This window comes from Centrocercus urophasianus, unplaced genomic scaffold, assembly GCF_019232065.1.
Source record: "Centrocercus urophasianus isolate 14NV4802_14NV808 unplaced genomic scaffold, USGS_Curo_1.0 seq_105, whole genome shotgun sequence".
NCBI lineage: Eukaryota > Metazoa > Chordata > Aves > Galliformes > Phasianidae > Centrocercus > Centrocercus urophasianus.
In genome coordinates this window covers 26,359-52,637 of record NW_024884198.1, presented here as the reverse complement: position 1 = coordinate 52,637, position 26,279 = coordinate 26,359, and the positions used below count along the sequence as shown (strand labels likewise).

Here is a 26,279-nt window from a genome sequence, read left to right as displayed (position 1 = left end):
CCAGCCCGGCCCTTCCCCGGCGCCTCCAGCGGGGCAGCGCTGCGCCGATCCGCGCCGAGCGGAGCTCCGCTCTCAGCCGGACCCCCCCGCACCGCGACGGCAGAGAGGTACGGCGGGGGGACGGGGAGAGCGGCTGGGGGGTCCGGAGGGGTTCGGGGGGGGGCACGGAGAGGATGGGATGGACAGAGAATCCACGGGGGTGGGACGGACGGGTGGAGGGATCGGGATGGGGGGAGGGGGGATGGACGCACCGCGGCGCTGGGAACGACGGAGAGATGGATGGAGCGTCCGGAAAGGGCAGAGGGGTTGTGTGGGGCGGGGCGGGTGGGATGGGGGTGGGGGTGGGAACGGAGATGGGATGGGATGGAGATGGGAACGGGAGTGGGAATGGGAAAGGGATGGGCTGAGATGGGACTGAAATGGAGATGGGGATGGGGACGAGTTTGAGATGGGATGGGGTGGGGATGGAGCCTCGTGCCGTGGGTCACAATAAGGACAGGTGCTTTGTGTCACCGCCGGCGGCGCCCCACACCACGGGTGTCTCCTGCCCCGATGTCCCCTGGAAGTCCCCTCTCTGGGCTCCGTGGTTTTGATGGCTGTGGGTCTGGGGAGGGATGCTGGAGCTCTGCCAGCTCTGCGTGACGTGGTCGGTGCATTTCCCGTCCCGGCCGACGGCCTTGAGCAGATCCGCACCGAGGGCCGCGGGGACGGAGCACCCATCTGTGTCCGTTGGGTCATCGGGTGGGGGACACCACAGGGTGCATCTCAAAGCCAAGAGGAGAGCTGGGACACGAGGGACCCAAAGCGGGGACCCGCAGCTCTGCGCCCTGTGCTGCGCATCCCCAGAAAAACACCACCCCGACGCCAAAAACCCCATTAATGCCCGTTCCAGCCCACACTGGAGCTGCCAATGCATTTCAGGGCTGCAACTGAGGAGCAGAATCTGCCACACCGGCCCCTGTGCCCCCCAGTGGGGCTGAGGCACAACCTCAGGGTCTGTTCCCCACAGGAGCTGCCCCCACGCCGTAGATTGAGGACCCTCTGCCCCCACTCATCGATTCAAGCCTGTCTCCGTGCTGCTCTGCAGCTCTCTCTGTCTCAGTTACAGCCCTGCCGGTGCTAATTGAGCTCTCGTTAATATTTTATGCCCTCTAAGTGCAGCCCTGACAGCTCGTGGGGCTGTCCATCCCCATGTCCCCTCAGTGTCCCCAGGAGTGCAGGGCTGTCCCTGGCTGCGGGATGAGGTGTGGGGAATTGGGTGACCAGCAGTCCCACGTGGGGAGTGGGCCCTTCTTATGGGGCCCATGGGTGCCCTATGGGGCCGCTCAGCTGCCGGGGGATCCCATGGCTGGGGGTCCCCTGGGACGCAGCGTGGCATGGGGACACAGCTCCATCCAGGCAGCGACGGGACCCCACAGCCATAGGGCAGCACAGGAGTTTGGGGACGTTTGCAGTGATGGCCGCTGTGGGTCCTCCTTAAAGTTGTGGTCCTGAGAGGTGGCGGGGCAGGGGAAGTGGCATCCAGCAGCTCGGGGACAGGGTGAGCGGGTGGCACTCATCCCTGCCCTGGAGAAACGGGGGAGGCATCTGCTGCTTGGGTGCCCACTCCTGGGGGTGTCCATTCTTTGGGGTGCACAGGACCCCCGGGATGGGGTTGGGAGCAGCTCCGTTCCATCCCAGGCCGCCCCATCTGCAATGATTAGCAGTGACAAACTGCTCATGACAAAACCAGCTGCCCTTACGCTTCATGGCCCAGTGACAAAGCCTCAGCTCCAGCCAAGGATGGGAAACGTGAGAGCTGGCCCCATATCCCCACGGCTGTGGGGCTGGAATTGCTGGGCTGGGGGGCACGCGGTGATGCCGTGGGTGCTGCGTGCGCCGCGCAGCTCCGGGCGCGAACGTCCGCCTGCGGTCATCGCCACGTGGGCGCTGGCAACAGCCATAGGGATGGGGGGAGATGCTTTTAAGCTAATCCTGCCCCTGTGTGTGGGATCCAGCTGCATCCCTCCTCCCAGTCTGGCACACGGAGCCGGGGCTGCGTCCTCACTGCGCGCAGGGATGGGGGTTTGGATGCGGCCTCCCCCCCCCGGCACGGGATGGAGCCCAGCTGGCAGCACGCGCTGCTCCAAACGATGAGCACGTGGGGGTTGGTGGCTGCTGCCCCGGTGGCTCTCGGCCCGGTGACGCAGAGGGGACGGTTAATCCCGGCCAGCTGGAGGGCTGGGGCCTCAGCACCCCATGGGACACCCCACATCTGTGGCCTGTGAGTGGGGGACCTGCGTTAGGGTCAGGATCGGCGTTAAGGTTAGGGCCAGGGTTGGCGTTGGGGTCAGAATCGCCGTTAGGATCAGAGTGAGAGTTCTGGTCCCTAACGCTCCCCTGATCCCCGCAGAGCCCGGTGGGGGCAGCACCAAGAACACGCCATGGAGCCCAGTTTGGAGGGCGCCTGAGGCCACCAGGATGGAGTGGGGGGACACAGAGCCCCCCAACGTGAGCCTGGCCAGCCAACCCCACACCTGCTTCGGGGTGGTGAACCTCAGCCTCAGCCTCAATGTGACGCAGCCCAAAGCCATCGCCTCGCCGTGGTTCTCCACCGCCTTTGGCCTCATCGGGCTCTGCTCCAACCTCTTTGCTCTCTATGTGCTGCTCAGCTCCTCCCGTCAGCTCAGCAGCCGCTCGCGCTCCTCCTTCCTCGTCTTCCTCTGCGGCTTGGTGGTGACAGACTTCATGGGGCTGCTGGTGACCGCCGCCGTCATCATCCCGTACCACTTCACCAAGTTCAACTGGACCCAGGTGGATCCCGGCTGCCACCTCTGCAACTTCCTCGGCTTCTCCATGGTGTTCTTTGGGCAGTGCCCGCTGCTCCTGGGCGCCACCATGGCCGGCGAGAGGTTTGTGGGCATCAACCGGCCCTTCTCACGCTCCACCTCCGTCTCCAAGCGCCGCGCGTGGGCCATCGTGGCCACGGTGTGGGGCTTCTCCTGCGCCCTGGGGCTGCTGCCGGTGCTGGGCCTGGGGCGGTACACGCTGCAGTACCCCGGCTCCTGGTGCTTCCTCACTCTCCTGCCCGACGCCGGCAACGTCGTCTTCTGCCTTCTCTTCGCCCTGCTGGGCGTCTGCTCCGTGCTGCTCTCCTTCGTCTTCAACACGGTCAGTGTGGTCACCTTGTGCCGCGTTTACCACGACCGCGAGTCGGTGCAGCGGCGGCGTGACAGCGAAGTGGAGATGATGGTGCAGCTGGTGGGCATCATGGTCATCGCCACCATCTGCTGGATGCCGCTGCTGGTGAGGCCTTGGGCTTGGGGTGTCCCTGCTGGTAGGGCGCCGTGGTTCCTGGTGTCCTCTCCACGTCCCTCCTGGTGCCCCGGTGTCAATCCTGGGGGATTCTTGGGTGTCCCTCATGGTGGGGCTTTGATGTCCTTTGTGCCCCTCTTGGTGGGGTCCGGTGGTTCTGGTGTCCTCCCCACATCCCTCCTGGTGGATCCCTGGGTGTCCCTCATAACCCCTCCTGGTGGGGTCCCGTGGTCTTGATGTCCTCCCTGTGTTCCCACTGATGCCCCAGCATCCTTCCTGCTGGGTCCCTGGGTGTCCCTCCTGGTCCCTGGGTGTCCCTCTTGGTGGGGCACTGGTTGTCCCTCTTGCCCCTCCTGGTAGGGTCCTGTGGCCGTGGTGTCCTCCCCATGTCCCTCCTGGTGCCCATGACCCTTCTTGTTCCTCTTCTTGGGTGCCCCTCCTGATGGGGCTCCAGATGTCCCTTGTCTTGGTCTCGGTGTCCCCCCATGTCCTTCCTGGTGATGGCACAGGTCTTGGTGTGTCCTCCTGTCCCTTTGGGTGAGGTCCTTGTTCTCGGTGTCCCCAGATGTCCCTCATGGTCTTGGTGCATCTTCCCGTGCCCCCCTTTGTCCCTCCTGGGGTGCCCCCCCAGTGCCTCTCGAGGTGAAGCCCCAAGTTCCAATGCTCCCCACTGTCCCTCATGGAGATGCGCTGGATCCTGGTGTCCCCGTGGCTGAGACTCCCAGCCCAGATGTGCCTCCCCTTTCCCCCCCTCAATCCTTTGGGGCTCCCCCAAACTCGGCAGCCCCAAAAAGTGACCCCCCCTCCCTTCTCCCTCCAGATCTTCATCATCCAGACCTCCCTCCAGCAGCTACGGACGGGTGACCCCCTCCACGTGCTGCCGGGACAGACGCAGCAGCTGCTGCTCATCTACATCCGTATGGTCACCTGGAATCAGATCCTGGACCCCTGGGTGTACATCCTGTTCCGCCGCGCGGTGCTGCAGCGCCTGCACCCGGGGCTGCGCACGCGGCCCTCCCTGCTCTCCCTTTACCCCGTCCTCAACCCCTCCCTGCGCCGCAAACTCACCCAGGAGGGGCGGCTGCAGTAGTGGGGACCCCCTCCTCTCCCCCCTCCCCCTCCTCTATTGATTATGGAGGTTTTGTTCCGTTTTGGTTTTATTATTATTATTATTGTTATTATTTTTCACCTTGCAGCTGCAGGAGCTGAGCGCAGTGGGAGGGACGGGGTACCCAGCAGGGCAGCCATGGAGGCGTCCCCTCTCCCCTCTCCCCATCCTGCTCTGTGAGCTCCTAATAAAGCACAGCTTGTGCAGCACTGCGCGCCCCATGGGATGTGGGGACACACAGCGGCCCCACGCCTCCAGTCTGTGTGTGCAAAGGGCGACAGGTGGGACCTCAGGCAGCCACCCCCAGGTGGGAAACACGGAGGGGGGGGACCTGGCCGCCCCCCAGCTACTCCTGCCCACCCCGGGGGCTGCAGACGGCCGCCCACACCTCAGCCACGAACTCCTGGGGGAAGGCAAACTCTCCCAGCACTGAGTCGACGGCGCAGGCGAGCGCGGCGGCAGAGGGGCTGCATTTGGCCATCTCCACCATGGTCGCAGCTGCAGGAGGAGCGGGGTCAGGGGGGAGGTGGGTGTAGGGTTGGGGGGAAGGGGGAGCAGCACCCACCCAGCTCGCAGTCGCGGATGCCCATGTAGCTCTCCAGCAGGTCGTCCACGCGGCGCGCGGCCTCTTCCTCCACGGCGCTGGGCTGTGGGGGGGGGATGGGATGCTGAGCATGGGGTCACCCCGTGAGGCGCGTCCCCCCCGACTGGTGTGGGGGGTTCTGGGGGTGCCTTACCCCCTCCTGCAGCGTGGCCGGGCCCTGGGCACGCAGTCGCAGTGTCTCCTTCCCGCTGGACACTCGGCCTTCAGGTGGGCACTTGCTGCTGCTCCGCGTCCTCTGCCCGATCATGTCTGAGCCCCACAGGGGGGTGGGAGGGAGCCCAGGGTTGGGTGTCCAAGAAGAAAGGGCAACAGGGATGGAGGATGACCAAGGGTGTCCAAAAATGATGAATGTCCATCCAATGATGGACATCCCAGGGTGAGCAAAAACAACGCGGTGATGGGCAGCCAAGGTTGACCAAGAATGGGTGCGGGTGGACACCCAAGGGTGACCCATGGTGAATAACATGGACACCCAAGGGTGACCCATGGCAAACAATGATGGATCCGAAGACGATCCATGATGGATAACGATGGACACCCAAGGATGATGATGGACATCCAACAGTGGACATCCAGGGATAAGCAAGAATATCCAACTATAGATGTCCAAGGATGACCAAGAATGGACAAAGTTGGAGACTTAAGGATGACCAAGAACAGCCAAGGATGGAAGTCCAAGGCTCCCCCAAATGCTATGGGGCAGCACAAGGAAGGCACCGTGGGGGAAGGATGGGATGCACGTGTGCTTGTGGCTGCCCCAGGGCGGCCAACTAAGGGTGGTTGCAGAGGCAGCTCGGGCTGTGCAGGCACACGTGGGGCTGTCCCCTCATTCTGGTAGGGGTCTCAAAGCAGAGCAGCCCCCACCCCACTCACCGAAAGCCTTTTTGGGCTGCACCAGGCGCAGGGTGAAGGGCTGAGCGCGGGGCAGCTCGCGCAGCATGCGGGCCACCTCGTAGTGCCGGCAGCCCACGATGGTGTGGTCGTTGATGGCCTCGATGCTGTCGCCCACACACACCGCCTGGATGCGGTTGATGATGCTCCCCTCCTTGATCCGCTGGCGGAGGGGGGCACACGGTGACACCCCACCCCTCCACGCAGCGATTTCCTTTTCGGATTTAGGCAGGGAGACCCCAAAAAGCCCCGTACAGGGAGTCACCCCCAGGTCAGGGCAGACCCCCCCCCCCCCCAGCCCCACACATGTTCACCTTGATGAAGGCGTAGCCAGCGCCGTTGTCGGTGATGGTGAGCCCCAGCGCGTCCTCGGTCTTGGTCACCTCCACCTCCTTCGTTTCACCACGGACGTGGGCAAAGATGAAATCCTCCAGCCCGATCTGCCCCCCCAGCAGCTTCTGCATGTCCACCTTGTGCGTGTTGAGCGTGCAAAAGAGGATCTGCCCCCCAACGCCCCGTCACTGCTGCTGGGGACGACCCCGGCATCGGCGTCAGCCCCGGCCCCCGACCGCTCACCTCGGTGGGGGAGATGCCGAACACCTCGGCGATCTTCCCGTAGAGCTCCTTGACGTTGGTGAAGCCCTCGATGCGCCCCGTGGGGCTGCCGTGGGCCAGCTGGGTGCGGAACACCAGGCGAGGGCGGGCGCGGGGCGGCCGTGGGGCCGAGGTGCCCTCGGCGGGGGGCGGCTCGGGGACCCCCGGCTCCTGCCCCACGCCGTTCTCCATGGGGCGTTCCTCCCGGGCCTGCCTGCCGCGCCTGCCCGCCCGCCGCATCGCGCCGCTGCTGCTGAATTATGGATGGGCAGCCCGTAAGGCGATCCCGGGGGCTGGGAACCCGATCCGATATGCGGGGCCGTCCCGGAGATCGGGTGAGCGGTGCCACGGAGAGCCGCGGCCGCGTCCTGGATGTGGGGATGGGGTGGGAACGAGCAGCTCGGGGCCGCCGCGCTCAAAGCCATGGGGCAGCAGAGGGCGCTGAGCCGAAGGCGTGAGGATAAAGGAGAGGGGACAGCAGGACCAAGGGTGAGAGGACGGCGAGATGAAGGACGAGGCTGGGAAATGAGGACAAAGGGCACCCAGAGCTGCTCTGGAGCCCAGCCGGAGCACGAATTGCACAAACTCCAAAACGTTTTGGTTTTTTTTCTCCCAAATTTATTCACTCCCGTCTCCATCCCAAGCCAAGCAGCCACGAGATGGCAACCAGGAGATTCTCTACAGAAAGAGCACCGACCTTGCAGGCGACAGAAAAGGGTCAGAGCCCCGCCTGGGTTAAACCCAGGGAAGGAGCCACGTAGTGCTAGTAAGAAAATAAGACACTCTCTAATTACACGATCTGAGATTAGTGACAGGCAGCAGCAGGGCTGGCACGGCGGGGGGAGGACGCGGCCGCCGTCACGGTGGTCCCACGAGGCCAGGGAGGAAGGGCTCAAGGCCCACAACCCCCCAGCATGAAGGGGAAGGAGCTGCCCCTACTGGTCCCATAGCACAGAGAAGAAGGAGGGCAGGCAGGGAGCACAGAGCTGAAGGCACCCACAGGCAGCAGCGAGGGGAAGGGGGAAGATTAAATAAAGCAGCCACAGCCTGGAGACACCCCGGGTGAGGCTGCTGTGCTGCTCACAGGAGGGCGGGGGGATGCTCGTGTGTTGGTCCCCAGAAGCTCGAGGTCCTCAGGTGTCACCACTGCAGGGCTGGGGCCGCCCCGGGGTGCAGGGGATGCGGCCGGACCCCCAGCAGGGACTGTCCCTTGCAGGAGCTCCAAGGGGCAGCGCTGCGGTCCAGCCGGCCCCGAGCTCTGCAGAGACCGGTCCTCATTCACAAATGTTCACTGCAGAGACAGGAACGCAACGCCAAGCCACAGGAGTTCCGTCCTCCTGTCCCACAGCAACACGGGGACACCCCAACCCCCCCTGCAACCACGCCAGGACACAGGGACCCACCTGGCTATGCGGGACAGGATCTCCTTGATGCGGACCACCAGCTTCTCGTGCTGCAGCGGGTTGCTCTCGATGGCGCTGTGCAGCTTGGCCATGTAGAAATCCAGGGTGCTCAGCGTTGGGGTTTCCCCAGTGCCTGCGGGGCAGCAGCTCAGTAAGTCCCCATCCATACTGGGGTGAGACCAGGACGGTGGAGTCCCAGCTCGTGCAGTAGCAGAGCAGGCAGCGAGGCAGAACCAGGGACAAAGGTTTGGGTAACACCTCCCCTGCAGAGCTGTGCATCCAGAGACAAGCTCCCAGCCCATCCTCGCCCATTACAGGGAAGCCATCCCACCCCAGAGCGCTCCAGGGTCCTCCTCCCACCAGATGGGCACCCATCTCTGCCCCACTGATGTCCTTTTATGGTCCCTACTGGCACCGATGCCGCCCCACACTCACCAGGGATGGGGAGGGAGGCAAAGCTGGTGGTGAGCGCCTGCCGTACCGACTGCAGCTGCTGCTGCAGGGCCAGCGTCTGCCTCTCCTCCTGCGCCAGCTCCTGCTCCAGCTTCTCCTTGGCACAGTTCATGCTCTCCGTGTGCTTCTGCAGGATGGCGTTCTGCTCCTCAAACTCCGTGTTCATCTTCCGCAGGCGCCGCAGCTCGGCCTCCCGGGCTGCAGGGACAGAGTGGGATCAGAGGGGCTCAGCGATCCCCACCCCAAACTCAGCCCCTTCCCCAGCCCCACACCTTTGTTTTGGTCCAAGAACTCCTCTGTGAAGATGGGAACGTCAAAGGTGGAGAAGGCATCGCTGCACTCACCAGCCTGGGGGGCAGCAGGGCACAGGTCAGACAGCAGGACGCCGTGCCCCATCCCCGCCCTCACCCCGAGCACAAGGAGGAGGCAGGCAAGGGATGGCTGTGTGCCACCTCCTGCGGCTTCAGGCTCTGTTTCAGTGGGAATTGGAGTCCTGGAGCCCACCCTGGGACTCCCTCAGCCCCTCCTCACCCATCCCACAGGCCAAACCCAGCAGCACCACAGGCCTCAGTTTCCCCACGCGGCCTGCGGCGCCTTACCTTCTGAGGGTGCCCGTTCAGCAGGCTGTTTGCTGCCGCAGAGCTGGCGTCCTCTGGTAAAGAAGGAAGCAGGTTACCCCCAGGAGACCCCCCAGGATTCCCCCAGCAGCACCGGGCTGCATCCCGTGCAAGAGGCACCAACACAGCACACCTTTTTTGATCTTCTTCTCCTGGATTTTCTCCGTGCACATCTTGTAGGCTTCCGACTGCTGGTATTCCCGCAGCTCCTTCATGTACTGCTGCTTCTCCCGCTCTGCTTCGTCCAGGTAGCGCTACGGACACAGCAGCGCTCAGCCTGGCTCAGCCCAGCCCAGCAGCAGCTCCCCAGGGTGATCCCGTCCCACCCCTCGAGGCCCAGCAAACATTTTGGTGCCCAGACCCCGCGTACGCAAAGACCTCAGCTTCCAAACACACCGAGACGTGCGGCACAGCCACTCCCAGCAGAGGGGTGAAGCTCCCAGAAGGAGCTGGAAGGTGCAGGGACAAGGGACGCGCCGCCCCAGCCCAGAGAACTCCTGGTACCTGCTTCTCTGAGAGCTGCAGCTTGCTCCACTCAGCCCCCAGCATCTTGGTGATCTCTGGGAAGGGCAGGTCGGGGTGCTGCGTGCGGATCTGCTCGCGCCGCTCGTTCAGGAATCTCACATAGCCTGTCACCGGGGCCTTGGGGCCGTTGGGAAGGATCTTCTTCCTCTTCTTGCCCTTAGGCCAACCCCTCTTCTTCACTGGCTGGTGCCCCAAGGATGTAAAAGGACAATAAAATGACAAGTGGGTGCTGATGGGAGCGCAGGTGGTTGTGCTCCGAGCTGCAGTTCTGGCCGTGGGTTTGCCCAACCCTGCAGCACAGCCCAGCCTGGCAGAGCGGAGGGACAGCCCCAGCTCCGGGTTGGAGGTCTGTGCAGGAAGGGATCTCAGAGGCTGCCGCTCACCTCCTCCTCGCCGTGCGGCTTCTCGCCGCTGGCACGAGCCACCTCTCCCTTCTCCTGTTTGATGGCCACCAGGAAGTTGCCATGCTGAGCCTTGCCTGCTGCGTGCCTGCAGACAGACAGCGGCCATCAGGAAGGGCTGCGGGACTGCCGCAACATGTCCAGCATCAGCCAAGATGCCCAAAGCCCGGCTCCGCCTCCGTCACCACGCGATCCAGCAGCCCCCAGGCCTGTGCTGAGCAGCTCTGCCCACATCACAGCGTCTCCCCCAGCTCCTTCCTATGGCACCGCTGTCCCTTTGATCCCACAGCAAGACGGGACACATTGCGACCCCAGGCTGCCTGCATCCCACAGTTACACAACAACCACAGCACAGCTGGAAGGGAGGGAGCCGTGAAGGGCAACAGCTTTCCATGCAAACATCATTGATTTTCGCTTTCATCAAAGTCACAAGATAGACGAGATGGCACAGGGTCAGCACAAACCCCGCGAGGGAGAGGAAATCTGGATGCACGTTAAAAGCTGGATGGATCCAGGCTGGCCCCGTGGGTCGCAGCACTCATCAGTCACACCACGCACTTGGTGTGAATCCAGCTCTGCACAGAGCCCCCAAACTATCAGGTGATCCTACACAAGGTACAATTAACCACTGCTTTGGTGGGGCCCTTCCTGCTTGGCGCTGGGCTGACTGCTGCCACCAAAGCTTATGGGGCAGCGTATGAACGTCGTTTCCTGGGAAATCTGCTCCTGGGTCTCCGGGAGGCCTCAGCTCTTCGTTATCAGCCCTAACGAACCTACAGTTACACCATGGAATGTGCTGAGAGCTGCCAGGCTCAGCCTCCCCCACATTCCTGTCGTGCCGGAGGACGCTTTGGAAAGTCACTGTGTTCCAGGCAGGGTCCTGCTTATACCTCAGCCCCCTGGGCACTGCACCCAGCACAGCTGAGATGCCCTCGGATCAGGTGACAGACAGAGCGTGGTGCTGGGCACCCAAAATGAACGGGGAGCCCACTGATCTGAACCCCACCAGGCGTGTTCTTTTATACCAGGCCCTATGGGGAGAGCCCCGAGGCCGGCAGCGGGGCTCAGCGGGGGCACTTACAGCATCACTGCAGGCTGCTGCTTCGCGCTGTGGGCCATGGGCTGCCAGGGTCACTCGGAGTCAGACCCTGAGAGATGAACCCGCAGACATCATTTGGGGTCCCTGGAGGCCACTGAAGCCGCAGCCCCCACTGAAGCCACTGAAGCCCCCACTTCCCTGGGCCAAGCAACCCCCAAATCCCTGCAGCCATCGCTCCCCAACCTCCACAACCCAAGGCCTCCCACGGCGCCCATTCACCCCCAGCAGTTCAACCCCAGCAGTTCCCACCACGGACCCCCATCCACTCCCAGAAATCCCCCCCTCGGGACACCCACCCACTTCTATCAGCCTCCCCTCAGGGCCTCCATTCACACCCATTAGTTCCCCCCCCACCAGAGGCCTCATTCACCTCCATTAGCCTCCCCACAGGGCCCCCATTCGGCCCCAGCGGTCCCCATCCAGGGCCACCACTCGCTGCCATTGGTTCCCCCACCCCCCCAGGATCGTCATTCACTCCCATCAGCTTCCTCACAGGGCCCCCATTCACCCCCCATCGCTCCCCTTTAGGAACCGTTTATCCCCCCCAAGATCCCCTCCCCGGGACCCCCAGCTCCTCCCGCTGCTCGCAGCCCCCCGAGCCCCTCCTCTGAGCCCCCCCGGCCCCCAGCACTCCCAGCTCTCCCCCGGCCCCCACACAAGGCCCCCTCCGCCCCCCCAGCCCCGGCCCCCCCTCCCATATCGGGGTCCCCCTCCGCCAGGCACCTCCAGACCCCCTCGGCCGCCCTTCCTCACCCGGCCCCGCCCCTCTATTATTATGCAAATAAGGATCCCGCTTCGGCTCTCCCGATTGGTTTCTGAGCCCGGTCGTGGAACGCACGATTGGCTGCAGCTGTATGATGTCAACAGGAAGCGGCAGTGAGTGGGCGTGGCGAGGAGGAAGGCCTACGTTGCGTGCGTTGAGCTCGGCGCGCGCGGCCGGCCTCCCAGCCAATCAAAAAGCGGTGTGCAGACGCGGAAGTGCGGGGAGTTCAGAGCCTTAAAAAGGCAACGGCAAAGCGCTGGGCCCACCGCTAACCATTCGCCTCCAGTGCTCCCAGTCTCCACCCCGGCAAGGAGCGCGGGGCGAGGGGGTTCCTGCTCCCAGGATCCACCCCGGGGGGGTCACAGAAACTCCAGCTCCCCATCCCTAATCCTCCTAGTGATGCCAGTTCCTCCACATTGCCCCCAGTGATCCCGACACCTCCTCAGTGGACGGGGTTCCATGGCTCCAGTACATCTCACTGCTCTCAGTGACCCCCAGCAGCCACCCACAGCACTGGCGGTGACCCAACACCCCCACTCAGGGGACCCCAGCGTCCCAGAACCACCCACACAGCGCGTGGGGTGAGCAGCACTGAGGGAACACCAGGCCCAGGGCTGAGGGTGCACGAGATGCCCAACGCCCAGGGAGTGCAGTGCCAGTGTGAGCGGCACAGAGCACAGGACTCAGCACTCAGTGTGAGGGTGCCCAAGGTTTGCCATGACCTGGGTGCATAAAGCTCAGGGTATTTGATGCCCAGGGCACACGATGGTCAAATTATCCAACGCACAGAGTGCACAAATCCCATGGCACACAGTGCCCACGGTGCCCAATGCCTGGCGTGCGTGAAGACCGAGTGCAGAATATCCAGCGTGCCTAACAGCCGTGGGTGCACAGCGCCCAGAGCACCTGACCCCGAGGTGCCCAATGATGCCCAAGGTGCCCAATGCCCACAGGGCAGGAATCTTAGGGCACACAGTGCCCAGGGTGCTTGACGCCCAGAACACACAGCACCCTGAGCACTGCTGTCCAATGGGCTCGATTCCCACTGTGCACAAATTCTGGGGCCCAGGGTGCAGGAGTCCCAAACTTCAGGGTGCAAGAGTCATAGGGCACGCCATGCCCAGAGCACTGAGGTGCACAAATCCAAGGGTGCACAACGACCAAAGGCACGTGATGCCCGAGGTACCCAGTGCTGTTGGATTTGAACCAGCTGAGTTCCCTCAAACTGGTCCCCAGTTTGCCTGAGTGCACGAAAACCAAGTGCCCGAATGCCACAGCACACGACGCCCAAGGTACAGAAATCCAGGGCGCCCAACGCCCAGCGTCAGGGGATGCTGGCATTTGGAGGGGGGCAGGCAGCTCACAGCTGTGGGACTGGGAGCCAGCTGGGGCCACCCCAACCTCCCGTTCAGATTTTCACTTCCTCTGTGAGTCACCACTCCGTCCTCACATGACAGCAGGGACAGAGCTGGGGGTGATGCAAGGCTCCGGCCCTGCAGCCAGAGCTGCCACAGGAATCACAAGACCTTACACCAATGAAAACTGTTTATCTGGAGCATGCTGGCCTTGGGGCTCAGCCACTCATTTGGTGCTCACACACAGAACCTGTGGCCATATCAGGGTGTCCTTGGCACCCCCCCTCTGCAGGGTGAAGGGCGGTTACATCCAGGGTCCCCAAAATCACATGGACCCGCAGCCCGCCAGCCCGGCAGCCCCCGAGGTGCCCCCCACAAAAAAGCAGGGACCTCACTGCACCCAGCAGTGCCCACAGCTGTCAGCATCCCCCGTGATCGCAGCGTGCCCGTGGGCAGTGAGTGGAAGCGGGGCTCTGCGTGTCCTGCAATCAGAGCCGCCACTTGAAACGGAGCTTTGAACTGTCCCAGCGCCCAGCAGTGGTTCTCCTCCATCTCACCCCTGGGCAACCAAACCCTCGGTCACGCTGCCCAGTGTGGGTGCGAAGGGGGGAGCGGGGGTCCCTGGGCACGGGCGAGGCCGTCACACCCCACCTACCCCACACTGCCGCGCACAGGGGCGCCGCTCCTTCCCTACGGGACGCCCCAAAAAGCGCACGGACGAAGCCCCGAGGTTGGGCACGGGGTGGGCGGGGTCGGGGGACTCCCGGCGCCGCGGGGGCCCGGGGGCCGCGAGCAGAACGCCGCGCCTCGCTCCAGCCGCACGCAGGCCGCGTCCCGCCCCCGCCCCGCCCCGCACTGCCCGGCCCGGCGGGCGCTATAAGCGGGTTGCGGGGCGGCGGAGCGCCGGCGCGCCATGGCGGAGCCCGCGCTGGGGGCAGCGCTGCCGCTGCGGGCGCGGTTGAGTTTCGCGGCCGGGCATTTCCTGAACGATCTGTGCGCGTCGCTCTGGTTCACGTACCTGCTGCTCTACCTGCACGCCGTGCTGGGTTACAGCCACGGGCTGGCCGGCGGGCTGCTGTTGGCCGGGCAGGTGGCGGACGGGCTGTGCACGCCGCTGCTCGGCTACGAGACTGACCGCTCGGCGGGCTGCGGGCGCTACGGGCGGAGGAAGTCGTGGCACCTGGCGGGTGAGAGCGGGGAGGAGGCGTTAGGGGGTGCGCGATTGGGGTGCTGAGGTTGGGGGTCTTATCTGGAGGGGGGGCGACTGCGCGGTGCTGCTCCGCTGCCTCTGAGATCCCCCGACCCTGCGGCATCCCGGGGGTGAATAATTGGGGTGCGCTGTGTGGAAGGAGCGGCGCTCGCTGAATGGCGTTGGGATGGGGAGGGGGTGGGAGGGCACGGGGAGAGCAGCAGTGCATTCCCGTGTTGTGCAGTGCAGAACTACGAGCCCCTTGGGGAGGCGTCGGGGCGGGAGGAAGAGAGTGGCTATGGAACCCGGCGCAATCTGGGCTTCCCCCTCCACGTGGGGATGTACCCGAGGCCTGCCTGTGGCTGGGAACCCTGGAGCAGCAGGGACCTCGGGGTGCAGCATCCTTCCCTCGCCAGGGTTGACCCTGTTGGGGCGCACGTGGGGTCCTTTCTGCCCCTGTCCCTGGTGAGATCAGAGCACAGCAGCCAGCTCCCCACGGGGATTGGGAGGAGGCAGTGCTGGGTCTGCTTGAGGTATGCACAGAGCTCATCCTGCATCGTTATCCTTGGGGCGAAAACGCATCCGAGGGCTTGGGCTGCTGCTGATGTGGGGCCTGGAGGAGACGGCGTGGGCACGGGGCTGTGACACATGGGAGTCCACAGGGCTGAGCTGGTGATGAGGAGGAAGAAATCCTCCACTGGACAGACAGGGAGCCCGGAGCTTCCTCCTGTAATGAATGGCACAGTGCTGCTGGAACTCGCTGCTGCGTATCTGTGCAGGGTGAGGGCGGTTTGCTGTGGGTGCTGTTATCTTGATGCCAAGCTTATCTCAACCGCTCTGTGCAACCCAACAGCGGGCTGATAGGGCAGCTGGCCTGCCCACGACCCGCTGGGGTTGGGATCTCAGAACTGAAGCGAGGGAAAGTGTGCAGCGGGGGCTGCCTGGCTGCCTGCCGCAGCATCTGTCAGGTCTGTGCCCCAGATTTGGGGAAGTGACCAACACTGTGAGTCCTGGCAGTGTGGGCAGCTCCGCTCCATCGGGGTGCAGTGAAGGGGAAGTCCTGAATCACATCCTGCACTGGGCTGCAGCAGTGTGTGGACCACGAGGGCTGGGGGCTGAGCCCTGGGGGCTCCCAGCCGGCTCCGTCGCACTGCGGTGAGGTGTTCCTGTGAGCAGCAGCCGCGCTCAGGTCAGAGGAAACGTTGTGAAACCACAGCGTTGGGGGCGAGATACCACGAGATCCTATCAGCAGCACCTCCCCTCAGCAGTGCCACCTGGGGCTGGTGGTGGTGATGCTCTGCAGAAGCTGGGAGCTGCCCCGGGAGCTCCTGGCAGTCAGGGCTGGAGTGGGAGCTTGAGGGACTGTGGTGTCCTGCTGGGGGGAGCGGGGCTCCCAGCACCGCTCTGCGGCTGTGCCACATGAGGACGAGGCTGTGCTGGAGGAGCCTGGCTCTGCAGGGACGGCTGCAGCGACAGGACTGCAGGGAGGGTGAAGCTAAGGACACACAGGACAAGGCGCTGCACCTGGGACTCGGTTCTTGTTGGATTTGATCAGCAGCTTTGTGGAGAAGCCAGCCTGTCCTTGCCTGCCCGTGCATGCATCCCTTTTGCTTGCAGAGGGGACAGTGCCTGGCTCTGGTGTCACTGACTCAGCTGGGACCTTCCCAGCACAGATGCAGCGTCTGATGCTGGCGTGGGGACAGATCCGCTCCTGTTCCATGTGCTGGAGATCCCCCCGGCCATGGCTCTGATGGCTCCAGCCTGCAGGAGGAGGGATGAGGGGACGTGGAGTGGCCTTGTGCCTCCAAAGCCGAGCCGTCCTGGTGCCTTATCGCCCGGGGCAGGCGGTGGGGTGGCACGTGTCCTTGGGTGATTATCTGCATCCAGGAGGAGCTGACTTTGCTCCCCAGCAGCAGGGCAGGACCTGGCCGAGCAGCTGCATCCATCTGGTCCTAGAGAAGCTCACTGCTCCCCTCCTCTCTTCCCAGGTACCACTTGTGTCCTCATCTCCTTCCCCTTCATCTTCAACCCCTGCCTGGGCTGCAAGGAGGGCACCCCACAGTGGGCGGCCTTCATCTACTACCTCCCCTTCATCGTCATCTTCCAGTTCGGCTGGGCGGCCACGCAGATCTCCCACCTCTCTCTCATCCCTGAGCTGGTGACCAGTGACCATGAGAAGGTGGAACTCACAGCTTTCAGGTGACATGGATCTTCTTGACCTAAACCTTTTGGTGCTAAGGAGCAAGACCTTGGTTCCAGGGATGCTGGTGACACAGCAGTCGCCGTGCCATAGTGATGAGCCACTTTGGGACTGGAGAGTGATGCTCCCAAGGAGGGATGTGACCCCAGGTGATGCAGGGCTGAGGCACTGCCCTGTGCTGGCAATGTGTGCAACTTTTGCTTAACTGGCAGGATCAGGCCGTGGGAAAGAGAGTTTATCAGATTTGGTTTGGTTATCTGCCCAGCAGGAGGAAGTTCCCCTTTCGTCAGGCAAGCAGGCACAGCAGCACAGCCATGCTGGAAGGCTGTGGGTAACCCTGGGGACAAGCGGTCCTGCTTGGGGATGACTGGGGCTGAGCATAACAACCCAAGGGATTTTGTTTTCCTCTTGGTCCTGCCCCCAGGCTTCCACTGGGGATGCTGGGAGGGGCACTGGTAAGGTTAACGTGCGGCCAGTGCTCACCTGTCCCAGTGTGCTGGAATGATGCTGCGGTGCCAAGCTGGCTGTAGCACGCCTGGTTTGTAGGGCAGCCTTGGATGGAAATGTCCCTGCTGCGGCTGAATCTGTGTGTGTCCTTCAGTGTCCCCCTGATGTGCCATCTCCCCCCAGGTATGCCTTCACCGTCATGGCCAACATCACTGTGTACGGCCTGGCCTGGCTGCTGCTGAACCTGCAGGTGGATCAGCCTGAGCGCACAGAGCACCTGGGCATCCAGGATGTCTCTGTGTTTCGGGTATGTGGCAAAGCTCAGTCCCTGGTGGGATGTAGCTAAACTGGAAACTAAACTGGAAGTCCTTTCTTCCCCTGGTGGGATGTAGCTAAACTGGAAGGTACCGGAGGGGTTGAAGTGGCAGAGTCCCAGAGCCTCTTGTGCTGCACTGCTCAGGGGCTGTGTCAGCTGTCCTTGTGTTTTTGGGAACCCCTCTAGTCCACGAGAGTCCTGGGGGTGGAAGATGGGCAGGCAGAAGGTGCCCTGTACTACACTCACCCTCCTCTCCCTCCTGCAGAACCTGTCCCTCATCGTGGTGGGGCTGGGCGCCGTGTTCTCCCTCATCTTCCACCTGGGCACCAAAGAGAAGCTGCACCCGCTGGGCTCTGTGCCGCAGCCCCAGGAGAGCACACCCCTGCTGCAGAAGGAGCCCACGAGGTCCCCACGCTCACTGCTGGTCTGGAAGGACTGGCTGCTGGAGCCCTCCTTCTACCAGGTAACAGCAGACGTGGCACGGCAGTGCCAGCCTTCCTCACCTGCAGCTGCACGGGCTGAGCTGCCGTCCCTGTCCCTGTGCAGGTGGCAGTGCTCTACATGGCCACTCGGCTCATCGTCAACCTGTCCCAGACTTACATTGCCATGTACCTGACCAACTCGCTGCTGCTGCCCAAGGTGGGTGTGGGGCACGTTCCTGCCTGCAACTCGAGGTTGCCTGGACACAGCGGGTCCTGTGCCGCTGGTCCGGAGCTGATCCTCTCCCTGTGTTTGTCTCTCACAGAAATATATTGCCACCATCCCTCTGGTGATGTACATCAGTGGCTTCCTCTCCTCCTTCCTCATGAAGCCTGTGAATAAGTGGATAGGTCGAAATGTGAGTCCTAGGGGCGTGGAGTGGTTTGAATCAGACCCAGGGCAGCGTGTAACAACCTGCTCCTGAGCCCAGGGGCTGGGCAAAAAAGCCAAATCCTGAAGCCACAAATGAGCAGAGCACGTGGCACGCGTGAGCCTGGCTGCAAAGCAGAGACTCCTGCTGCAGCATGGATCCTATGGGGCAGGGAGAGGGATGGCATGGGCCTGACCTGCATACCTGAGGGTGCAGAGGTCTGGGGAAGTGATGTTGGTCCAGAGTCAGCCTGTCCTGTGCAGCCCTGGTGGGGCTGGGAGAGCCTTGGCTGTTCAGGAAGGGCAAAGGGTGGGCTTGGCTGAGCCACACTTGAGGTGTGAGAGTTTACAGCATTCCCTTCTGCACTGAAGCAAATGTCCTGGAGCAAAGCCCGCTCTGCTCCTGCCAGCTGGGTGCACAGACATCCTGCCCACAGCTCCCCGTTGGCTCCCCACCGTGGCCCCAACCCTTAGGCTGTAAAGCAGGCTGGGTCACTGCAAGGCCCCTGCAGTCTGGGGACTCCTAAGCCAGCTGAGAGCGATCCAGAGCTGTTGCTGTGAGACCTGGGGAGTGCCGGCCCTGCTGTCCTCCTCATGGGGTGTCAGCCGGGGCTGGGGCACGGCCGGACACTGAGCTCTACCTTGTCCCTGTGCCTGTCCCCTCACCGGCCCGGAGCAGCTGACGTACTTTGTGGGAATCCTGGTGATCCTGGCCTTCGCCTCCTGGGTGTCCCTGAGCAGGGAGATGGGAGCAGAGATCTACGGGGTGGCCGTGCTGCTCGGGGCTGGCTCCGCTACCATCCTGGTCACGTCCCTCTCCATGACTGCTGACCTCATTGGGACCAACACGGTACGTCTGTGCAGCAGCCCACCCCTGGTGCCCAGGATCTGGTGTGTTATGGGCTCTGTTGTAATTTGGGCTCTGCCCATGAGAGGGCACAAGGCTCTCGCTGCGGGCCTGCTGGGCTGCGTGCCGTGCGATGGCTGCGTGCCTGAGGCTTCCTCTCCCCTCGCAGCACAGCAGTGCGTTTGTCTACGGGGCCATGAGCTTCACGGACAAGATGGCCAATGGCCTGGCTGTGATGCTGATCCAGAACCTGCACCCGTGCCCGTAAGTGTCCCTGTGGAGTAGGAATGCACACAGGGACAGCTGCAGCCAGACCTCCTGGTAGCAATTAACCCAGGTTTGGAGCGTGCTCTTACAGCCTTGGCAAGAGACACGGGTAGAAACCATTTCTGATTTATCTTGAAGCCTTCCTTGATTTCTCTTTTGGTTCTAAGTGGCTGCATCTCAGTCACCTGAAGGGGTTCTCAAAGTCCAGAGCCTTGGGCTCTTCTCCCATGTCCCAGTGTGAACCAGTCCTGGGGGCAAGGACTTAGGGTCACTGCCAGGCAGTGGGATGGTGGCAGCAGCTCCAGGGTACTCTGAACCCCGCCACCAAGTGCAGCCCTGTCCTTTCCCTGCAGGACTGAGCTCTGCTGCCCTGCCTGCGTCAGCTTCTATCACTGGGTGATGGTGTTGGTCACTGGGGGCATTGCCATGGCTGCTACCGTGTTTCTGTGCTGCATCATGATCTGGCCCATCCGTGTCCGCTTCCGTGAGTGGGGCTGTGGGGCTCAGGGTGCGGGGAAGGGGCAGGCATGGGGCTGGGGACACAGGGAGCACCATGTCTGGTGCCAGCCTGGGCTAAAGCTGAAGTGTCTTTTCAGATGGCCCGGGTTGCAGTGGGAAGCTGCAGGGTGACCCTGGTGGTAGGCTTAGCTCCTTGTGCTTCTGCTGCTCCTGGCCCCAGAGCTGGGGTTGTGCCTGTGGTGGCAGGATCTGCTCTTGCTTTGGGAACACTGCTTTGGGAACACGTGGTTGCTGGGGAGCAGAGGGGACTGCTGTGCTTGCTGGCAGTCAGATGTAGGGCTGGGCTCCCTTCCCCAGGCTGGGGGCCAGCAGCCAGGGCTCAGTATCAGCTGCGGGGTGTCCAGGACTCATTCTGCTCTGAGTGGGGGGAGAGCACAAAGGCCCCCACATGCGGGGCTCTTGTTTAATGTTGCACTGGTGCCAGAGTCCAGACAGAGCAGCTCAGCCTGCAGTCACCCAGCCCCGCATGGACTCCTCACCTGCCCCTCTCGTCCCTACAGACGACATTGCCCTGCAAGGACTGAACGAAGCAGGGATGCAATACCACGACACAGAGTGCGCAGAGGACAGGAGCCCGAGCAGCACGGTCAACTGAGCGGCGCCTTCAGCTGCAGCGCTGCCCACACTGCTGAGCCTCACCTGGAGGGACCCCACGGAGGGGACGGCAGCGGGACGGGGGCTCGGCGAGCTCTGCCTCCTCTCAGGACTCGTCCCGCCGCGCTGTGGGGACGCGACGAAGGCTGTCCCCGTGTGTTTGCACAAGTGTAACACTAAGAGGGCCGGGCTGCAGGCGCGCTGCCGGACGGGGCGCCCGGCCCTCGGCTCTAACTCGCTTTGTAAGGTCAGTGTGTACACGTAGCACTTTTTTTAAAGAAAAAAAGAAGGAACAAACACAGCTCACCTCTGAACTTGAATAAATGCCAGTGTTGGCAAAGCCCTGAGCCATCTGCTCTGGTGTGGGATGGCCAGGCCCAGGGGCTGTGCTTGCCCTGAGCTGTGCGCGACCCCCAGAAGCAGCTCGGGCCCCGGCAGCCCCCTCAGTACGACGTGAGGAAGGGTCCCTGCGCCGCCGTCCGCGCACAGCGAGGTTTGTGCGCGAGGCACCGAGCGCGGACCGCAAGATGGCCGCCCTCAACAAAAATGGCGCCTACGGCCCGCGCCCGCAAACAAAATGGCTGCCGCGCGGGAGAGCTGGAGGGAGATGATTGGTTCCTAGGTGCCTTGTCCCGCCCCTTGCGTCCCAGCGGCCAATGGGAGCGTCCCTTACCGCACGGGGGCTGGTAGCCGCCCGGCGCTGCCAAGCCCTCAGCTGCGGAGCAGGCTCCGCCGCTTCCACGAAGGTGCGGTGCTCCCGGGACCGGGAGAAGGGCGGCAGCGGCCTGGCGGCTTTCCGGGCTCGGCTGTGCCGCGCCGCGGCCCGGGCACGCGGCCTTAGTGGAGCGCACGGCCCTCGACTGTACCCTGGGGCTGAAGGCCGCGCTGCCTCGGGCGGCTCCGAGGGGCGAGAGGCCCCCACGCACCGCTGTGGTGATCGCTGTGGGGCCCGGTGCGGGAGGCTGAGCTGCGCCCAGGCCCGGGCCCCAGCGGGCAGAGGGGCACCCGGGGACATGGGGCGCAGCCAAAAGGGTGCGAGGGCCCTGCACGTGGTGGGCACGTGGGCACGGGGCGGGAAGGAGGGAGCACGAGGGGGCGGGGCCTGAGGAGAAGGAGGCGGGGCCCGAAAGGAATGGAGGCGGGGCCTGTGCAGCACGGGGGCTGCGGTGAGCGATGGGGGGGAGCGTGCGGAGGGGTGCGCGCACACGTGTTTGTGCAAAGGCAGTGCGCGTGCAGGGACGGGGTGGGACGCGGCGTTGCAGGGCTGCTGGTGATGCAGTGATGCGGTGCTGGGCTGCAGGCTGAGCATGGGGAGCTGCAGCAGTGCGGGTTCTGGCCGCTCCCTGCAGCGCGGTGCTGTGTCAGCACGGGGCAGGGAGCAAGGGTGAGCGGGGCCGGGCTGGCAGCCTTGGCACCTGTCCCTGTCACCTGCGGGCAAGGCCAAGGGACTGCCCTGCTCCCCTCGGGGCTACCTGGCAGTTTGGTTTGGGGGGGATGTGGAGGGCTCAGCCCTCCCTTCTGTGGGAGGAGGGATACTCCGAGCCCCTTCCCCCCCCGTGGGCAGAGGGGGGTGGTGGCACCCAGCGGTGCCGGCACTCACACACCTGGCAGACCCCACAGAGGGCTGTAGGCACGGGGTGGGGGTGGGCATCCTGCATCCCACCGGGGATCCCACGGTTGTGCCATTGTGGTGGCGATGCCCTTTACAGCCCCCCCACGCCCATGTGCTTTTTGCTCCGTCCAGCCCCACCCGACGCCTCCCTGCAAACCTGCTGCGGCCGGTCCCAGCCCCGCCTGCCTGCCCTTCCTCACTAGGAGGAGGAAGAGGAAGAGGAGGAGGAGGCTGTGGGCTGAGGCTGAAGGAACGCGTGGGAGCGCAGGGCTACTTTTCATTGGGACGGGACGGGAGGGCTCAACTCCCCACCGCCAGGTACCACCTGGGCTGGGCGGCAGCCTCAGCGCAGGAATTTTGCTCTCTGCCTTTCGATCCCCCATGTGTCCACCTTGGGAACCACAGAGGGACCTGGGAGCTGCCATCCGCTGCCTATGAGCAGGTGCTGGGGGTGCCACGGCCGCCCTGAGGACACAGCTGTCATCCCCAATGGGTCCCCAGGGCTGTGGCTGATGTGTGGGGAAAACCCAGGGCACGGCACTTCCTGGAGTGGGGCCACGGTGGCTGCCACGCAGAGAGTGCCCTGTGGGGCCCCGGGGACCTCGGCATGGGGCAGACAGCACCCGAGAGGCTCTGAAAGGTCGAGCTGCTCCTTGTGTGTCCCGGTGAGCCTTGGCGGCTGATCGGAGGGTGCTGAGCACCCCAATGTTGGCAGGGGACAGGCAGTGTCCCCCTCTTTGGACGGCAGGGGACAGGTGGGCAAGGAGGACCCTGTGCACCATCGCCTGTGGATAACTGCAGCCAATTGTGTGAGCGTGGGGCAGGTGAAGGGCTTGGGGACGGGGTAGGCTTCCCTTTTCTCATCCCCCCTCACCTGTTTGTGTCGCCCACAGCATAGCACCGGGCTGCTCCATGTCGAGGAGGCTGCGGAGGAGCAAGAGGGTGGTGCTGGAAAAGCCGTGGCAGAGCCTGGAGGAGAGAGGCAGCGCGCAGCCGGACCCGCACCCTGCACTCGCCAGGTGGGTGCTGCGTCCCTGACTCACAGCCCCCATTTCCTGCAGTGCTGCATCCCTGAGCCACAGCCCTCAGGCCCCCACGGCTCAGTGGCTGCTGCTCCCGGCAGATCCAGAACCTACGACGCCTCCACCTGCACCGAGACCCCGGAGGCGTCAGGTCGGCCAGGATCCCTAAACCCGGTGAGTCCTGGGGGAGAGGAGGGGGGACCCCATCCCCATTTTGTGGTCGGTACTGGGGGCGCCAGGGCTCAGCCCCACTCCTCGGCTTCCCCACAGCTCAGCAAGCACTGTGCTGCCTTCCATAAAGCCTTTGAGGAGATCGCAGGGCGCGAGGCTCTGCTGGCCTGCTTCTCCTGCGCCTGGCAGCGCGAGGTGCCCTACCACGGCCGCCTCTATGTCTCCTCCGGGCACCTCTGCTTCCACGCCAGTGTGCTGCTCAGGGACATCAAGGTGTGGGCGCGGGGCGGGTGTGGGGTGGTGTGGGGGCACAGGGTCTGACCACGCTTGCTCCCCTCAGGCCGTTGTCCCGGTGGCTTCTGTCTGTGCCCTCAAGAAGACCAACACGGCACTGCTGGTGCCCAACGCACTCAGCATCCGCACGGAGCAGGGGGACAAGGTGAGCTTGGGGAGAGGGCGGTAGGGATGGGGCCGTGGGGGGGAACTGACTGCCCATCTCTCTGCCCGCAGTTCCTCTTTGTGTCGCTGCGCCGGCGTGAGGCCACCTTCCAGCTGCTGAAATCGCTCTGCAGACACCTGCAGGTAGGCGGTGTGCTGGGTAGGGGCCGGGCTCTGTGCCCCCTGCACCCCGCTGCAGCTTTCCTTGTGCAGGACGACACCTGGAGCCCCCCAGCCTCTCCCCTCAACCACAGCACTGAGCAAAGCCCTAAGAAATCTTTGGTGAGGGAACGGCCGCAACGGCGCTGCATGGCCCCAGGGGGGGCTTTCTGGGGGAAATGTGGTGCTCAGAAGCCCCAGCCCCCTGCCAGCCCCCCACCCATCCTCCAACAAATCCCTGTCCTCCTGCAGACCTCGAGCCACTCAGACTTGGAGCAGTGCACCCCGGAGCCCGATGGTCTGGAGCTGCAGGGTGAGTGGCCACCCCAGTGTGCCCCCCACAACCCCCACAACACCCCATAGCCCCTGTAGGCCTCCCTTCTTGGGGCCGCCCCGTGCGCCCCATTGGGTCCTGAGGCACTCGACGAATGGATCCCGGTTACGTGCAGATGAGCCGAACCCGATGCTGAACAGAGCAGAGGAGGATGAGGAAAAAGAGGAGGAGACGGCAGAGGCCAGTCCAGTTCTGGGCAGAGGTGAGCAGTGCCCTTGGCAGAGCCGTGCAACGTCCGTGCGCCCAGCACAGGGCCGGGACGACGCCTCTCTTGGCCACGGTTGTCCCCAACACCTCCTCCTCCTGGCAGGGCGACCCCGCACAGCACTGCCAGCCCGAAGCGCCGCACAGCTGGGTGCTTTCAACACCATCATCGTGCTCTACCTGCTGCTGTGAGTCCCTGGGCAGGGGACACCGCCACCCCCACTCTGTGTCCCTGTCCCTGACCTGTGTTGTCCCCAGGATGGTGGCTTTGCTGCTGACCTCGGGGTACATCGGGCTGCGCATCCTGGAGCTGGAGCAGCAGCTGGCGGCCATGGGGGCTTGGCCAGAGTTCAGCCTGGTGCAGCGGTGAGTGAGGGGCGGCGGCCCCTTCACCCCCAGCTCAGTGGGAGCCCCTCACCCTGCCCTCCCTCCCAGGCACAAGAAGACGTGAGGCCAACAGGGACCTGGCTGGCACCGGGCCACCAGCACATGGGACCGGCTCTGGGACCCCCCAGAAGGTGGGGAGGAGGAGGGGGGGTCCCCACGTACCTTCCAGCACCCCCAGGGAGCCCCCGCGGGCCGTGGGGCTCCATCCTACCCCCTTCCCTCCATGCTTCAGCCCCTGAGCTCATTGTGTGAGCACTGATCAGAGGGCAAAGCCAGAGCCAGGCCCCCGCCCTGGGAGGCAGCCACCCCCAGGGATGCGGGCACAGCGGGGCCCGGTGGGCACAGGGAGATGGAACTGTTTTTATTAATAAAGAGCTGACGTGGTGCTAGCTGTGCTGCACGGGACATCGGGGGTAGAGGGTCCCCCACCACAACGCTGACCGTGCCCCTGTTCCCTGGGCTGCGCACAGAGGCTTCGCCCTCCCCTCACCCCCCCGTAGCAGCACTGTTAGCTGGGGGGGGCTGAGGGCTGGTGCTGCAGGAGGCTCCAGCTGCAGACATCCCGCGTGGTGGTTTGGGGGCTGCAGAAGGACAACAAAGGGACGTAGCCTGAGCTGCCCCCCGGCGCCGCAGTGCCCTGGCTGCGGGTGGCCACTGCAGAACAGAAGGAAAACGGTGAGGGGGGGCTCAGGTGGGCACAGCAGGGTGTGCTGCCATCCCCCCCAGCTCTTACCGTACTCCTTGCCCAGGACGGGGCACTCCTGCCACAGGAAGGCTCCCCAACGCGTGCCAGGCCCCGGGTAGGCAGCAGGGACAGTGGGGTCCCAGCAGGCAACGTCCCGCAGATGCTGGTCATAGACTTGGGGGGGAAACAGGCTGCAGAGCTGGGGGCAGAGAGCAGGACGCCCCCCCGCTCCCCCCCCACCCCCCCCCCCCCCCCCCACTCCCCCCCGAGGAACCCCGCAGTTTCCCCCTCCCCAGTTCCCGGTTAGTGCCCTGCTTTTCCCCTTCTCCCCACCACCCAGCTCCCTACCAGGGGGCAGCGGGTCCAGTTCAGGAGCGCCGTGTGAGCGCTGCCAGCGCTGCCAGGCCGTGCTACGGGTGAGGCCGTCCGCGGCGTCCTCCGCCCCGCGGCAGCTCGGCTCCGTCGCCCAGCTCTGCTCCGCCGCATCCCTGCCCATGGGGGCCATCTTCCAGCGCACCGCCTGCCTCAGCACCGGCGCGCAGCGCGGTCCCCGCAGCGTCACGTACTGCTGGCTGCGGGCACCAGGGGACATCAGCGCCCGCGGCACCCGCAGGGCCCGGCCCCGAGCTCCCAGCGCCGCCTCACCTGCACAGCGGCAGAGGGAAATCCGTTTCCAGGGTGCTGAGCGGCACCCAGGCTCTGTGCGTCCCCGGCTCCATGCCCGGCCCCGGGAACCCGCAGCACTGCTGGAACCGGCGCCCCGGCAACAGCGACTGCGGCAACGGGCTGGGCGCAGCTCCGTGCCCCTGGGCGCCGGAACCGCTGCCCCGCGAATAGCCGGCACCAAACGGCACCAAACGGCACCAAACGGCACCAAACGGCACCAAACGGCACCAAACGGCACCAAACGGCACCAAACGGCACCAAACGGC

General features: G+C 64.3%; 6 protein-coding genes across 8 annotated transcripts; 3 read left to right on the top strand and 3 right to left on the bottom strand.

The window, feature by feature from the left end:
- Window positions 1–89: 89 nt before the first annotated feature.
- Window positions 90–4,641, top strand: TBXA2R (thromboxane A2 receptor). 2 transcript variants are annotated; one of them, XM_042832147.1, is made up of 3 exons: window positions 90–107; window positions 2,393–3,285; window positions 4,115–4,641. In XM_042832147.1, the coding sequence occupies exons 2-3, from the start codon at window positions 2,461–2,463 to the stop codon at window positions 4,382–4,384; spliced, it is 1,095 nt and encodes a 364-aa protein (XP_042688081.1). In that variant the 5' UTR covers window positions 90–107; window positions 2,393–2,460; the 3' UTR covers window positions 4,385–4,641. The 2 variants fall into 2 exon arrangements, with proteins under 2 accessions (XP_042688081.1, XP_042688072.1); XM_042832138.1 differs by lacking the exon at window positions 90–107 and having other exon boundaries at window positions 2,176–3,285.
- Window positions 4,448–6,731, bottom strand: GIPC3 (GIPC PDZ domain containing family member 3). The gene is made up of 6 exons (XM_042832160.1): window positions 6,474–6,731; window positions 6,212–6,397; window positions 5,880–6,060; window positions 5,140–5,255; window positions 4,968–5,049; window positions 4,448–4,900 (listed from the first exon to the last, which is right to left on the bottom strand). The coding sequence occupies exons 1-6, from the start codon at window positions 6,729–6,731 to the stop codon at window positions 4,749–4,751; spliced, it is 975 nt and encodes a 324-aa protein (XP_042688094.1). The 3' UTR covers window positions 4,448–4,748.
- A 355-nt stretch (window positions 6,732–7,086) lies between these two features.
- HMG20B (high mobility group 20B) lies at window positions 7,087–11,765 on the bottom strand. Of its 2 annotated transcripts, none has more exons than XM_042832179.1 (10): window positions 11,743–11,765; window positions 10,972–11,038; window positions 9,873–9,978; window positions 9,469–9,672; window positions 9,098–9,218; window positions 8,947–8,999; window positions 8,620–8,695; window positions 8,330–8,545; window positions 7,895–8,027; window positions 7,087–7,782 (listed from the first exon to the last, which is right to left on the bottom strand). In XM_042832179.1, exons 2-10 carry the CDS (start codon window positions 11,007–11,009, stop codon window positions 7,770–7,772), a joined length of 960 nt encoding a protein of 319 aa, XP_042688113.1. In that variant the 5' UTR covers window positions 11,010–11,038; window positions 11,743–11,765; the 3' UTR covers window positions 7,087–7,769. The 2 variants fall into 2 exon arrangements, with proteins under 2 accessions (XP_042688113.1, XP_042688105.1); XM_042832171.1 differs by having other exon boundaries at window positions 11,713–11,747.
- A 2,255-nt stretch (window positions 11,766–14,020) lies between these two features.
- On the top strand, window positions 14,021–20,415 carry MFSD12 (major facilitator superfamily domain containing 12). Its single transcript, XM_042832126.1, has 10 exons — window positions 14,021–14,294; window positions 16,285–16,495; window positions 17,127–17,250; window positions 17,525–17,722; window positions 17,806–17,898; window positions 18,005–18,097; window positions 18,788–18,958; window positions 19,125–19,219; window positions 19,576–19,706; window positions 20,242–20,415. Exons 1-10 carry the CDS (start codon window positions 14,021–14,023, stop codon window positions 20,334–20,336), a joined length of 1,485 nt encoding a protein of 494 aa, XP_042688060.1. The 3' UTR covers window positions 20,337–20,415.
- A 1,044-nt stretch (window positions 20,416–21,459) lies between these two features.
- On the top strand, window positions 21,460–25,051 carry LOC122167451 (GRAM domain-containing protein 2A-like). Its single transcript, XM_042832055.1, has 12 exons — window positions 21,460–21,501; window positions 22,841–22,966; window positions 23,071–23,143; window positions 23,240–23,413; window positions 23,481–23,579; window positions 23,651–23,722; window positions 23,792–23,860; window positions 23,990–24,050; window positions 24,187–24,273; window positions 24,382–24,463; window positions 24,534–24,641; window positions 24,711–25,051. The coding sequence occupies exons 2-12, from the start codon at window positions 22,860–22,862 to the stop codon at window positions 24,724–24,726; spliced, it is 948 nt and encodes a 315-aa protein (XP_042687989.1). The 5' UTR covers window positions 21,460–21,501; window positions 22,841–22,859; the 3' UTR covers window positions 24,727–25,051.
- A 29-nt stretch (window positions 25,052–25,080) lies between these two features.
- Window positions 25,081–26,265, bottom strand: CUNH19orf71 (chromosome unknown C19orf71 homolog). Its single transcript, XM_042832068.1, has 4 exons — window positions 25,993–26,265; window positions 25,696–25,919; window positions 25,396–25,521; window positions 25,081–25,316 (listed from the first exon to the last, which is right to left on the bottom strand). Exons 1-4 carry the CDS (start codon window positions 26,064–26,066, stop codon window positions 25,171–25,173), a joined length of 570 nt encoding a protein of 189 aa, XP_042688002.1. The 5' UTR covers window positions 26,067–26,265; the 3' UTR covers window positions 25,081–25,170.
- Window positions 26,266–26,279: the final 14 nt, after the last annotated feature.

What these genes read in the sequence shown, in the direction of transcription:
- CUNH19orf71 (XM_042832068.1), bottom strand. Translation starts at nt 26,066, where the DNA reads ATGGAGCCGGGGACGCACAGAGCCTGGGTGCCGCTCAGCACCCTGGAA. An exon ending in TTCCCTCTGCCGCTGTGCAG is followed by an intron (nt 25,920 to 25,992) that starts GTGAGGCGGCGC and finishes TGGTGCCCGCAG; the next exon opens with CCAGCAGTACGTGACGCTGC. An exon ending in ACTGGACCCGCTGCCCCCTG is followed by an intron (nt 25,522 to 25,695) that starts GTAGGGAGCTGG and finishes TTCCCCCCCAAG; the next exon opens with TCTATGACCAGCATCTGCGG.
- MFSD12 (XM_042832126.1), top strand. Translation starts at nt 14,021, where the DNA reads ATGGCGGAGCCCGCGCTGGGGGCAGCGCTGCCGCTGCGGGCGCGGTTG. An exon ending in GAAGTCGTGGCACCTGGCGG is followed by an intron (nt 14,295 to 16,284) that starts GTGAGAGCGGGG and finishes CTCTCTTCCCAG; the next exon opens with GTACCACTTGTGTCCTCATC. An exon ending in ACCTCATTGGGACCAACACG is followed by an intron (nt 18,959 to 19,124) that starts GTACGTCTGTGC and finishes CTCCCCTCGCAG; the next exon opens with CACAGCAGTGCGTTTGTCTA.
- TBXA2R (XM_042832138.1), top strand. Translation starts at nt 2,239, where the DNA reads ATGGGACACCCCACATCTGTGGCCTGTGAGTGGGGGACCTGCGTTAGG. An exon ending in TCTGCTGGATGCCGCTGCTG is followed by an intron (nt 3,286 to 4,114) that starts GTGAGGCCTTGG and finishes TTCTCCCTCCAG; the next exon opens with ATCTTCATCATCCAGACCTC.
- LOC122167451 (XM_042832055.1), top strand. Translation starts at nt 22,860, where the DNA reads ATGTCGAGGAGGCTGCGGAGGAGCAAGAGGGTGGTGCTGGAAAAGCCG. An exon ending in GGCCAGGATCCCTAAACCCG is followed by an intron (nt 23,144 to 23,239) that starts GTGAGTCCTGGG and finishes GCTTCCCCACAG; the next exon opens with CTCAGCAAGCACTGTGCTGC. An exon ending in GCACGGAGCAGGGGGACAAG is followed by an intron (nt 23,580 to 23,650) that starts GTGAGCTTGGGG and finishes CTCTGCCCGCAG; the next exon opens with TTCCTCTTTGTGTCGCTGCG.
- HMG20B (XM_042832179.1), bottom strand. Translation starts at nt 11,009, where the DNA reads ATGGCCCACAGCGCGAAGCAGCAGCCTGCAGTGATGCT. An exon ending in TGCAGCTCTCAGAGAAGCAG is followed by an intron (nt 9,219 to 9,468) that starts GTACCAGGAGTT and finishes CTGTGTCCGTAG; the next exon opens with CGCTACCTGGACGAAGCAGA. An exon ending in GGAGAAGAAGATCAAAAAAG is followed by an intron (nt 9,000 to 9,097) that starts GTGTGCTGTGTT and finishes CTTCTTTACCAG; the next exon opens with AGGACGCCAGCTCTGCGGCA.
- GIPC3 (XM_042832160.1), bottom strand. Translation starts at nt 6,731, where the DNA reads ATGCGGCGGGCGGGCAGGCGCGGCAGGCAGGCCCGGGAGGAACGCCCC. An exon ending in CTGGCTACGCCTTCATCAAG is followed by an intron (nt 6,061 to 6,211) that starts GTGAACATGTGT and finishes CCCCTCCGCCAG; the next exon opens with CGGATCAAGGAGGGGAGCAT. An exon ending in CGGCCACGCTGCAGGAGGGG is followed by an intron (nt 5,050 to 5,139) that starts GTAAGGCACCCC and finishes CCCCCCCCACAG; the next exon opens with CCCAGCGCCGTGGAGGAAGA.